General features: G+C 38.4%; 1 protein-coding gene across 7 annotated transcripts in view; it reads right to left on the bottom strand.

Moving 5' to 3' along the window:
• LOC140153103 (synaptotagmin-16-like) overlaps positions 1-14,066 on the bottom strand; it is a 90,254-nt gene that overhangs the window by 26,194 nt on the left and 49,994 nt on the right. The window contains exon 1 of one of the 7 annotated variants that reach the window (XM_072175732.1): positions 10,297-10,955. The exons of 5 other annotated variants lie outside the window; for them this stretch is intronic. In XM_072175732.1, the coding sequence (XP_072031833.1) occupies positions 10,297-10,561 (265 nt within the window). In that variant the 5' untranslated portion in view covers positions 10,562-10,955. Of the gene's footprint in view, positions 1-2,835; positions 3,098-10,296; positions 10,956-14,066 lie in introns of those variants that run through there. One more of the 7 variants, XM_072175733.1, reaches the window with a different exon arrangement.

Consider the following 14,066-nt stretch of genomic DNA (forward strand, 5'->3'; position numbering starts at 1 on the left):
AGGGAAACATATTTGGAACATTTTGCAGGGGTCAGGTCAAAGGTCATCTGGGGTCAAATATCAAAATTGCATTTTCTGGACATCTGTAAGGAATGCGGGACTCAAACTCGGTGACAACAAACCTCATGACCCGGGGAACATTTTTGGAACATTTTGCAGGGGTCAGATACCTCCACAACACCAACACGCCCCAGCTAGGTTTGTGGTCTATGACCACCATTTGCCACTAGTTCTTCTTTCCTTCTTCTTCTTTCTGGCAATAAATTTGAAAATGCTTCTCCTCCTGCATGTTACACCCTACAATTACGTAACTTGCACATATGTATTGGCTATATCCAGCGCCCATAGGGTCTAAACGGAATTGGGGTAAATGGTCATTAAGGGGGCATTTCCTGTATTTAACCAAATACCTTCAAAATGCTTCTTCTGCCACATATTATATAGTACAATGATGTCATTTGCATATATGCATCGGCTATACCCCACGCCTAGAACTTGCATACAGAATTGGGGTCAAAGGTCATTAAAGGGCAAAATCTTAGAATTGCATTATCTGGACATTTGTAAGGGTATGGGGATCAAACTCGGTGACAACAAATCTCATGACCGGGGAACAATTTGCACAGGTCAGGTCAAAGGTCATGCAGAGGTCAAATTTTAGAAATGAATTTCCTGGACATCTGTAAGGGGTATGGGGCTCAGACTTGGTGACAACAAACTTAATGATCAGGGGAACATTTTGGAATACTTTGCAGGGGCCAGGTCAAAGGTTATCTGGGGTCAAATCTTCTAATTTCATTTTTGGGATATCTGTAAGGGGTATGGGGTTCAAACTCTGTGACAACAAATCTCATGACCAGGGGAACATTTTGCAGGGGTCAGGTCAAAGGTCATGCAGAGGTCAAATCTTAGAAATGTACATCTGTAAGGGATACGGGGCTCAAACTTGGTGACAACAAACTTAATGACCAGGGGGACATTTTTGGAACATTTTGCAGGGGTCAGGTCAAAGGTCATCTGGGGTCAAATCTTAAAATTGCATTTTCTGGCTGGACATCTGTAAGGAATATGGGACTCAAACTCGGTAACAACAAACCTTATGACCAGGGGAACATTTTTGGAACATTTTGCAGGGGTCAGATACCTCCACAACCCCAACACGCCCCAGCTAGGTTTGTGGTCTATGACCATCATTTGCCACTAGTTCTTTCTTTCTTTCTTTCTTCTTTCTGGCAATAAATTTCAAAATGCTTCTACTCCTACATGTTACACCCTACAATTACGGAACTTGCACATATGTATTGGCTATATCCAGTGCCCATAGTGTCTAAACAGAATTGGGGGCAAAGGTCATTAAAGGGGCATTTCCGGTATTTAACCAAATATCTTCAAAATGCATCTTCTGCCACATATTATATAGTACAATGATATCATTTGCATATATGCATCGGCTATACCACACACCTATAACTTGCATACAGAATTGGGGTCAAAGGTCATTAAGGGGTAAAATCTTACAATTGCATTATCTGGACATCTGTAAGGGGTATGGGGCTCAAACTCAGTGTCTACAAATCTCATGACCAGGGGAACAATTTGCACGGGTCAGGTCAAAGGTCATGCAGAGGTCAAATTTTAGAAATGAATTTCCTGGACATCTGTAAGGGGTATGGGGCTCAGACTTGGTGACAACAAACTTAATGATCAGAGGAACATTTTGGAACACTTTGCAGGGGTCAGGTCAAAGGTTATCTGGGGTAAAATCTTCTAATTTCATTTTTGGGATATCTGTAAGGGGTATGGGGTTCAAACTCTGTGACAACAAATCTCATGCGCAGGCGAATCATTTGCAGATAGCGGGTCAAAGGTCATGCAGAGGTCAAATCTTAGAAATGTACATCTGTAAGGGATACGGGGCTCAAACTTGGTGACAACAAACTTAATGACCAGGGGAGCATTTTGGAACACTTTGCAGGGGCCAGGTCAAAGGTTATCTGGGGTCAAATCTTAAAATTGCATTTTCTGGCTGGACATCTGTAAGGAATGTGGGACTCAAACTCGGTAACAACAAACCTTATGACCAGGGGAACATTTTTGGAACATTTTGCAGGGGTCAGATACCTCCACAACCCCAACACGCCCCAGCTAGGTTTGTGGTCTATGACCACCATTTGCCACTAGTTGTTCTTGTTTTTCAGTGTTAAAAAACATTTTTTTGTTGCAAAATGTTGATTAATAAAAGTAAGTCTGATCCTTTAGTTTCTTTGTGTACATGTAGTGTACTGTGCATGTACATAAATCCTAAACTGAATCACAATTTTTGTTTCTCACGCTTTTCTAGCAATGCGCCAGGAGGCTTTTGCAAGCGTATGCAGTAATTAAAGCATATATTTAACATGTGTACACACCACAGAATTAGAGAAGGAGAACCGGGACTCCCTATACCGCCACGTACAATCGCGCCGTCAGCTATGGGGAGAAAATTGGGGGTATTCGGGTCCTTGCCGACGGTGCGCGGAGATGAACGAAAACAACTCTGCGTCTCATCTGAAGCATCTTGGTACTCGCGTGCAGGTCGCATCAAGTGCGTCTCTCAAATGCGCCCATCATCCATGTCACACTTGCATGACAACGAATGCCTCGAGGGCATTCCGAGGGAAACCGAATAACCCCCAATTTTTGCTCCATGCCTGTATCAAGATGGCGGTCGAGTCCCGGTTCTCTGGTTTTAATTCTGTGGTACACACACACAACTTAACAGATACATGTAGAACCTCCTTATAGAGATGACCATGTAAAGGGTCATTGGTGACACAGTAGCAGTTCACTTTTTACCTCCATAATCCTTTTCATCAATTTTCTGGATACACATTTCTTCACATTCCTCCGAATCAGAAAGCTCAAAGTTAATATAATCACCGCCACCTTTTTCATTATCACTTTCAGCACAACAGTAAAAGCAAGTTCTGAAGCTATGATGTGGTTTCATTTTCATAATGTTCCAATAAGTTATATGTATAACAGTTGTGATGTGCTGGATGACTGGATGATGATACAAGTATGATCTTGTCCAGAAGCTGCTAGAATCAGTGGAATGGGTAGCTTAGGAGCATTGTGCTTTGTATATGTATGTAGACACTGGGTGTATTCACTGTCATAGTCATTACATCATCACCTTTGATAAAGACAGCCATGCATACAATTTGAAGTATCAGGAGCAGCTTAACAATAAAGCAGCAAGAAAGAGAGCTGATCTCTTAAATCTTGGTAGAATGAAGATAATGGAGATGTTTAAATTGCATTGTGATATAAACATGTATGCAAACTTTATGTTTGCCTGACTAATTTTTCAAGAAACTTTTTAAAAAACTTTTCTTTTGATGCCCTGGACATCAGGACATCAATGCCCTGACATCAAAGGAGTATTTAACAAGTTCAGCTGGCATAATGGCCTTTGGTTGAAACTCATGGCAAAAAGGAGTATCCTGCAAGCTGCTCACCTGGACTGGGAGCTATACCTGACAGAACGTTCCATCAAAGTTGTCTTTGCCAGTTATCAAGTACTTTTTCCATCAATGCATCAGTTCCCAACTTCCCCAGGGGAAGTTAGGGCCACTTTTGTTCTCTGTCTTCATTGATGACCTGGGTGATGAGTGTGAAAAACAGTGATACATCTTCTATGCAGATGATTCCACCTTGTTTTGTGAGATTACATTCAGAAACAACCCTGAAGAGGCATGGAGAAAATGAGAATCTGGACAATGAGAATCTGGGCAGACAGGTGGAAGCTAGGTGACCTTAGAGCCATCAAAATGTAAGGCAATGACAATATCAAGAAAGAGGAATCCAACCAAGCTAGATCTTCTGTTTGGTACTACCAAACTGTCTGAGAAGGAGGAGCTAGTGATCTTAACAGTTGACAGAAAGCTGAACGACCTGGACAAAAAAGCACATTTCTAAATGTCTCATCCAAAGCAGGACAGAAGCTGAGTGTTCTGAGGAGAGTTGCAAATGAACTTAATATGAGAGGCAGAGCCACTGTTAACAAGGGTCAAGTTTGCAGTGTGATGGAATATGGCATATCATACCACTCTATGATTACCAGACTCTATCCAGAGGAAAGCTCTTAATTTGAATCATAAGAGTGAGTGAAGAGGAAGCAAGCACAATGCTGAACATCATATCTCTCCATCAGAGACATCAAGCTCCTGCAGCAATCGTTTCGGTCCTCTACAAAATGCATTTTAAGCTACAGTGTTTCTAACATTCCCTAAAATAAAAAATGGAAAATTAATTTTTTCCAAAAAGTAAACACTTTTTCCCATAAAAACTGACGAGAGAATTAAGATATTTTAAAGCTTATTTACCATCCCTGAATTTTTGGTAACCATAGCTCCTTCCTAAGTGGACAAAAAAAAAATCAAAAACTGTCAAAATGTAGGGAATTTTCAAAAATAAAGAAAAACATAAGGATTGTTACAATTCTTATAAGACTCTCAAATTAGGTGGGGAAAATACTTTTGTTATGTTAAAGATTTAAATGAATAGACCTGATTGATTTGACACAGGAGCTATTTTTCTGCAAGGGTGTTGTATCCGAGGCAGCTACCTTAAGTTTGGGATATCTTTTTTTTGTTAATAGCCGTTATAATTATTTGTATTTGTATTTCTTAGTATATCCTTGGTGGTATTTACCAAAAAATGCCCATATGTCCCATCCGGTTAATTAATTTACACACAGAACAAATTACCAGGCACTTCTCAATGCTAAATTATGAAACTTGATCTTCAGCCGTGGCATGTCTTTTTAATGACATTTCTTGTTGTTAATAGCCAGTGGCGTACCGTGGCCGCCCAAACCCCGGGGGGCTAGCTTTTTAAATTTTTTGCGCCCTTTTTTCTTTGCTAATTAGTTTGGCCGCCCCCTTCGTTTTTTGCCGCCCCTTCATTCTTCCGCCGCCCTTCGTTTTTTGCCGCCCCTACTTTGACTCCCGGGGCTGGCGCCTCAAAGCCCCCCAAAATACGCCAAGCATGATAGCCTTATCATTCCTGCAAAATATATGTGAATTATCCCAGGGAATTATCACCACCAACAAGCCTATACCACTTCATACCATGTAATCTCCTTGTTATTGATACTATACAAATACAACATGTTTTGAGGGGAAGTAGTTTTGACTACTTCCCCGAAATGAAACAAGTTGTATTTGTTTTACTATACCTCATAAATATTTTCACTATCACGGTAAAATCGTAAACAAAAGTCAAAACACACACCAGTCAACGTGCCGGCCAGCATGGTAAATAAGCTTAATATTTTGCTTACCTGATTTTATTGGAGTATTTCTGTTCAATCAATATTTACATTTTGACTATTATTCTAATTTTCTTTTGAACTTTCCATAAAAAACATTTTGTTTCATAAAACGTCATATTCGCGTGTAACTTATTATCCATCGGTAATGTCGGCAAAATAACTGTAGCAGACGCCATTTTCACGATAAACGCATCTGCAGAATCGCCGTGTGTAGCATAATGCTACGTCTGAAGGAACGGTGACGCGCGGGGTCGAGACACCGTGTGGTAGTAAGGGTGCGGAAGTTTTACTACTTCCCCGCGATCGCGTAATTGCACAGGCGCGGGGAAGTAGTCGAAATACCGTACTCGGACGCTGGCGTTATTAACCAATAAGATGTCTGGATTACTTAATAAATATTTATGAGGTACATGTATACACCAATCCGAGAAGCGTTTACTGTATTTGGCCCTCTATTGACGGCAACACAGATGTACCAGAGCGGAGATTTAATTAGTAATTCAATACTCATGATTGTGTATTGAATATCACTGTTGTGTACAATTCCGGGTACAATTCTGTATAGCACACAATAAATAATGGATGGAACCCCCGACCTCGGGACACCGCAGTTTTACATCGGGGACACCGCAGTAATGGCGAAGTCGGATAGGTGTATAGTAAAACCACTTATGGCATGGTAACGTTTCTCACTTTTTATTGTAGATGGGTAACCTCCATAATCCTCTTCATCAATTTTCTGGATATATATTTCTTCACATTCCTTCCAACAATCAAGAATCTCAAAGTTAATGTAAGCACCGTCAGTTTTTTCATTTTCATCACAACAGCAACAGTGACTTCTGCAGCAACACAAATCGGACAACAGGTGATGCAGTGTTGGCATCTTCACTATGTGTAGTCTAGTACAGGAAAGACAGTTGCTTCATCTCAAGTTGAGATGTGCTGGATGACTGGACCAGTCCTGTATCACTGATCATATCCAAAAGCTGATAAAATATGTTGTTGATCAGGGACAGTCTAATAGCTTCTAAATGCATTGTGCTTTGTAGACTCTCAGTATAATTGTTAACACAGACCACTACTGGGCTATTCCAGTTGAAATCCATACACCCCCTATGGAAGACTTAGCCTTAAAATGTTTGATTTAATGCTGGTCTTTCATAGGGGTGTATTGATTTCAACAAAAAAAAAAAAAAAAAGTTTATATATAAATTACAAGGAACAGCTTATCAATTGAACATGCAAGAAAGGGATATGATTTTTTCTTAGGAGAATTATAATTATCTATTTATAATTATAATTTTCTATTTTTCCAAGGTCTTTAGTGCATTGTAATAACTGCATCTATGCAAACTCTACCTTTGCCTGACTGCTTTTTTTACAATAACAATTACAACAACAACAAAAAAGCGACGTTTCGGGCAGATAAACTGATCTTCTTCAGGGACAGACAACAAAATATAAAAGCATGTAGTTTTTGCTGTTTGATTTTATCCCCCTGGCCTGCTAAAAAAATCTTTGCCACACCCCCCCCTGCACATGTCAAATTTTTGTTGTCTGTCCCTGAAGAAGAGCAGTTTATCTGCTCGAAACATGGGTTTTTTGTTGTTGTTGTTGTCTGTTTGGTTTGCTTACATGTATGTGTACACTTTTGTACTGTTTTCTTGACACTTCTGTGGGCTAATTGGCAATTTTTGGCCATCGAACTTTGCCTGCACCTACATTGGTTGTTTGGTCCTCTACATGTACATGTATGTCTGCTTAAGTGCATAGTGATTTTCATCACTTGTTCCAGTGTACTTTTGTATTCCTATTGATCGCTGTTGTTTTTGCAGGTTTAACACTTCTGTGGGCCTTGGAATTGGTAATTTTTGGCTATCGAACTTTACCTACTTCTATGCCTACATTTGGGTTTTTTCCCCTCTGCATACCGTCTAGTCTGTATTTTGTTTCCCCATATCAAGTTTGTATACCTTGCTCGATCTTTTCGTACATTTGTATCTTTTAGTGTCCAGATATATTCACTTATAAAGTTGTGGCATTCCTGAAACTTGACATATGGCTGTTAAAACAGGATTTAAATGTATTTTCAGTCAGTCCGACAAGGTCTCGTCCTGGTTGGTGTCTTGCCGTGTGATTGTAGCCTGGTAAATGACACAGGAAGTGAGGCATTTGTATTCTAAAGTATAATTGTTGTCATCTCTACAGTTACAAGTGTGGGGGTTGACATCAGTCTTTGGATCACATTTTCTTAATACAGATCTGTTGTGAGAAGATATTACTTGTTTGATGTTGGGCATACAACTGTAACTAAGTTTAAAGTGCTTCTATTTATTAATTTGTGCAGTTGGTGACCAGGGGGGAAGCATTTGTCTAAAAGGTGGAAAAATCTTTTCCCAATGTTTGTGTATACATTTTCACTATATGAGGGGTTAAACCAGGTGATGCGGCGGGCACGTTTATGAGAGTTGTTTTCATTATTCCTTTTGTTTGAATTGAATTTGAGTTCATGGTCATATCCACTTTTGTTGAGTGCTTCTTGGTGCACAGGCGTGGCATTCTTGAAGGTGGTTTCAGAGGAGGATATTTTAGAAAGTCGCTTGTTTATACTTTTCGATATATTCCTGATGATGGTTAAGGGATGGTTGCTCTCTTTGTTGACATATAAAAGTGGGTTATTATCAGTGTTCGAAATTTTGGTTGTCCGTTCGCCCGGGACAACTAAAAAAGTCGCCGGACAACCAAAAATACTGATTCGGTTGTCCACCGGACAACCATAAATCTGTAGCCAAAAGTCTCCTTTGTATGCCTACGGACAACCAAAAACTTAGGCGGACAACCAGAAATTGTAATCTGGTTGTCCGTGGGAATTCGAACACTGGTTATTATTCGTTTTCATGAATGGCGAGTATGATCCAGTGGACAGGTTCATTGTGATGTTGAGGAAGTTGATAGATGTCTTGTTGGCTTTAATTTTAATGCGTAGATTATTATTTGCAAAGATTTTACATATCTTTTTCTAATTTCTTGAAAAAAGAGTTTTAATTAATTTTTGGCATGTTTTCTGACAATTGAGTTACAAAAATCAAAGACTTGGAACAAGTCTAAGCATTCAAAATCTTAGTATATGCTGAATTTTTTTTCTGTGTTACTTTAATTAAATGATTGATTAGGCCTACAACAGTCGATTCCTAGTTTCCTGTAACCTGCCCGCATTATTATTTTTTGGCCGTGTTCGAGCTCCCAAAAATAATTCATTATTAAATTTTTTGTAAAAAATATAAAGTTTTCACTTCTTTCCTACCATTTTGCATGCTTTCCTCTTACAAAAGTTATCCTAATCTTATGGCTTATCAGGGTTTGTTTTAGATTCATTAAGTCGAAATCAATTTGACCTTGTCGTGGTTGAAGTGCGACTTTTCCTGGTCTAAACAGTCAGTCGAATTGAATTCAACTTTTTCATGCGTGTCGCTGACCTGGCGAGGTGAATTTCTGGTTCGGGCGCAATTCGTTCGGGCGCAGAGTATATAAACACCCAGTAAACATCACAAACACAATCGAATTTGATGTCGAGTTTGAATTAGACTTTTCTCGAGTCTAAACGCGGGCCTAGAAAACTGCATTTGCATCAAATGAAATATGATACATTATGCATAATTGCAAACGATTTTAACAGTCTAAAGACCAAAGTTTTCCATTTTCTAAAAGGCGAATTCCGTTTTGTTAATTGCGATGCCAGTTTCCAACAGTTTTCAAATTGCTCCCTCATCATTAGACAGACCATATGTGTTACCATGAACAGTGGTGTACCATGGCCACTCCAACCCAGGGGGCTGAAGAAAATTCAATTTTGGAGCCCCTTCCCCAACAGCCCGAAAAGGTTGACCCAATTTTTTTTTCGGTGGTTTGAAAAAGTGAAGAGCAAAAAAAGAAAAGAAAAAAGGCTTTTAATAGGCGCTAGCGCCCTAAAAGCAACAGATTTTGATGTATAGTACCATTTTGTCCGCCCTTTTTTCTTTACTAATTCTAATTTCTTTTGCCGCCCCATCGCTTTTTGCCGCCCCTGTTTTTGCTGCCCTTCGTCTTCCGCCGCCGCCTTCATTTTGGCCGCCCCTGCTTTTACCCCAGGGGCTGGCACCCCAAAATCCCCCCCCCCCAAAATAAGCGCATGATGAATCTGGAGTGTTTAAGCCAGAAGCAAAGCTTAAAATGACATTAATTAGTCCAACAAAGTCTTCTCCAAGAAGCTACACAATGTATGACATAAACTGGTTTTTCACCAAAACACTAAAATTTTCTGTTTTCTTTACCGGTAAAACGTAAAAATTTGGTCTATAGTTTAACCATTTTAGGCAAAGAGTCAAACTCATTGTCAGTTATCCCTCACCCACATTAGTATTTTCTTTGTTATGGTTATATATTTGAATATAAGGCCTGATTGCTTGAGAGTTGCATGACTTCTTTGTATATTTATGGATTCAATCATGTTTCCCCCTTGTTCATCAGAGATTAACAACATTACGTCCGCGTCGTCTGTGGGTTTACTTCGCGAGGGCAGCATTAGTTGTCCGGGCGAAGTAAACCACGTAGACATGCCAAACGCGAGTTGTTAACCGCTGATGAACAACTGTGAAACCTGATTGAATCCTTTTCAACAACAAAAACAAGCTAAAGATCTAATCTAAATTCACATGATCTTTCATTCGGAATGTCCGTTTGTCATTGTCACTCAACCTTACAAGAAGATCGGCGATTTCTCTGTTGATCAGCAATACATTTAAAGCATGGTTATGTTTAGCTGGCTGCTATATACATGTACCTCCAACATATTAAAGAGAGTGCATGTTTAAACATAACTTCCAAGCATGACAAATTACCGATTAACAACACTTGGCTCCTGTACAAAGATATAGGAAGAGTTGTTGAAGTGCAAGTAATTAAAGCAATTCATTTTTCTTAATTAATGTAAAAATCACCTGATAAATGGTTTCGTTCCGCATTCATTGATAAATTGCTGGTAAACCCTGAATCTTTAGTAGAAGTACTTCCCAGTGGAGATTCTGTGCCACCATGATGTCCTCTGGACTTGATATCCTGTGATCTTTTAGTGCCATCTTGTAAATCATGATGGACCATTTCATATTTTTCGTTGTCGTCAGACGTTGGTGTCGGGATAAAACGTTTACCCGGACACAGTAATGTTGTCAGACAATTTTTCACAAACAAACAATCCCAACACATGATGATGATTCAGCAATAATACTAGCCCGTGTATGTGTTGCAATAACAAAATTGTTACATGCAACCACAATGTGTTCTGTCTACACAAATTGTCTACACATGGTTATCCAATTAACAGGCCTATCCGTTGTGCATAATGATGAAATTGTATGTCATATGATAACTCATCTAAACATCTCTTGGTGACAGTACTGCAATTAACACAACTTGATGCTCAAGCAAAATAATGCTTTATTAAAACACAATTGACAATTTTGATTAGTTTTAATCCTGCATGCTGCCACAAAATTATAAAGTAGATCTTCAACGCAACACTATCACTACTATAGTCCTGATCCTATATGATCCATATGGAGAACAGCATGCTTTGCATATTTATACACAATACACAATAGCCCTGCAATAAATCATCCTATGATGAATGGCCAAATATATCACGTCAACGTAACTTCTACCAGTGAACTTCCTGAGTAAACTATATCATGAATAAATGAAGTGCAGGGCACTCCTCCCATGAGTTGTATGTATACAAAGTAAATAAACAATCATCAACAACTTTAAAAGACATTGCTTGAGAAAAATCCATATGTCTAGTAAACAAAGCATGTGATGATTAAACCACAAACGAAAAACCACTCAGCAATGTTTAACCAACAGCCAAGGCACACTAAACACTGCAAATACATAGAAGTTAAACATTTTGCCCTTGAAAAATATTGTTCATTTACATAACAAAAGAAGAACACCAAATAAAAAGAAACTGTTTCAGGTTGATTAAGCTTCCCAAATAAGATTTGCGACCTCTTTTAAGTTTGCCTGGCAATGCCATTGTGTCCAAGTTCACTCACCGGGTTGGAGTTGGTTTACAACCTTACCCTTTTAAAATTTCCGTACTGAATATTCAATCAAAATAGCTCAAAATCAGTCTTTCGCTTAGGGGTTAGGCCTACAGCAGTTAGAGACAACTTGTTTTTAATTGAATATGATATTGACTCAATCAAATAATTTTAATCAATAAAAAGGAGTGATTCTCAATCTTTTAGCAATTGAAGTAGTTAGGGACTATCTTTTCCGATTGAATATTCAGTTGAAAGGATTGATTTTTGTTCTTTTTTTAATCCTTTCCCGACTGAAGTTACAGACAAATCCTTTCCAACTGAAAAACAAAATCACTCTAAAAAGTTTATCTCATTCCAACCACATACAACCCGAAAATCTGAACCAACTCAGACTGAAAGGGGATCGGGCATGTTTGTTCCAAATATTTTGGGTCGGGTTGGTATTATTATGGGAATGCCAGGATTAGAGTGGAAAAAATCTTGCCCCGCACTGGGGCCCAGTAAATTTATTGCAGGGACAGTAGATTTGCCATTGTAGAAAACTGAAACTGAAGTCTGTCCCTGGCAACTGTATTGAAGCCCATCGCCCAAACATGTTTATTCCCAAGTTTTTGAATTAAATTTCTCCAGTGGTTTGGATCTAGATTCTTGGATTTTTGGAATAACTCTTTTTGGAAACTGATCATTGGGGCCCGGGGGAGGCACAAACCTTTAATTTCACAATTCAAACAGAACAGTACAATTGAATTCAATATAGTAAACTCTCAAATTTGATTGTAATTATTCACTGTGCTATCTTCAGTAGATAGCATATTTGCATCCCACTTCTTCTGCTTCAAAGCATATTAATTGAACAAGTTAAGTTTCCTCAAACTGGGTTCAAAAGGGATTCCTAGGTAGAAAAACATCTTTAATATAACATCTTAAGACAAATATCACTCTATTAATACTTCACACCATAAAATGGACAATCTGGTCATGCCCAAAAATTACCAAGATTTTGCCTTAAATTTGGATCAGTTATGATTTCTATGATTGATGTGTTTATCTTGCATTCTTAGTCAGTGCATGAGTGGGAGTGGTCTAGTTCGTAGACACATAATCTGATTGGACAATCGCAAGATTTCGGGTGTCTTCTATCAGGCCGTAGATGACCCCCAAGTCATCACGAGTGTTGATAATGCGTAACACGCTTGTAGAGGTGCGCATATGTATCGCGTTGTATGCCTAGACTAGTGCGGAATACACGCACACGCTAGCAGTACGCGACTACACGCAACAGAATACGTGAAGTTGTAAACAAGTTAGTTTCGTTCATTTTATATTAAGGGATTTTTTATGACGGTAACTTAATTTTTGCTTTAAAAAGTAGTTTATAGTTATTAAAATAATATTTAACTGACTAAGAATGACAATAAACGATAGGAATTTTTGTTTTTACTATCCTCTACCTATGATAGACGACAGGCAGGTCCAATATTTTTATCGTAGTTGCGCCGGCATCTACTACTCAAAATATTGGACCTGCCTGTAGTCTATCTCTAAATGTTTTTCTTGGGTGGGGTTGTTTTAAGAACATTGTGGTTCTTTATTTTGCTGGTGTTCTTTGGTTGGTGATCCAGAAGAAATTTCAATTCTACTAATGCATCTAGCTTTAATAACAAATTCTGAACAATGTGTAAGTTCAAATATTACTGAACCTAATCTGACTTTGCAATATTAGGCCAAGAAAAAACAAATTGTTTGCTTGCTCTCCAGTGGGATTTTTGTGTGGGTGGATCGGTCGGTCGGAAAAATATATTTTTAATGACTTACTACTGTATAGGCCTGTTGGCAATGAACATTGGTCATGTGAAAAGATACATCAATACTTCACTTCAGACCTTGATTCATTAGAACGACTGTATACTTACAGGCATAAGATGCCAAGTATATTGGAAACATTGGTGCATGAATGGATAGTTATAAATGTTATAATGAGTTTACAGTAATAATTTTCCTCTTAAGAAAAATGTTGGACAAATTTAGCTTTGAAATGATATTTAGACACAAAAAAGTGATAAAAAACCATTAAAATTATAAACTAAAAACTACATTTTTTTTTAAAACCCTGATTTTGTCCAATTTTGGGTCGGTCGGTGGGGGGCAAGCAAGCAAAAAATTTTTGGCCTCATTATCAGTCAATACCAAAAGTCTGCACCAACAGTTTGATGGATTCACAGATACATGGATCAATGCTGACTTAGACCCTGTTTGCACAGAGAGAAGTCGACTTCAATTGCGACATCGAATTCAGATTGCGACTAAGGATTAGCATAAGTTATTTCTTAACAGGGTGTTTACAAAATAATTTGTGAATTCAATTTTTATGCCATCACTTGCGCATGCTTCAAATAACCATAATGCAGTTGACTTCAACAAATGTTGTTCCGGGTCGTCAATTACGAAAACCCTGTTTACACACAAACAAAGTCGGGTTCAAAGTTGACTAAAGTCTTCAGGCTCTGTGTAAACGGGGTCATATTAAAGATAGGTCTTAACAAACCTGGCTTTACAATTTAGAAAGTTCATCCTATATGCAAGCAAAAGGTTCTATTTAAAATATATTTTCTGACTGGGCAATATTTAATTAAAATAATGGTGATACAAATTCAGCTGACCTGAAA

This window comes from Amphiura filiformis, chromosome 5 (genome assembly GCF_039555335.1).
Source record: "Amphiura filiformis chromosome 5, Afil_fr2py, whole genome shotgun sequence".
Taxonomy (NCBI): Eukaryota; Metazoa; Echinodermata; class Ophiuroidea; order Amphilepidida; family Amphiuridae; genus Amphiura; species Amphiura filiformis.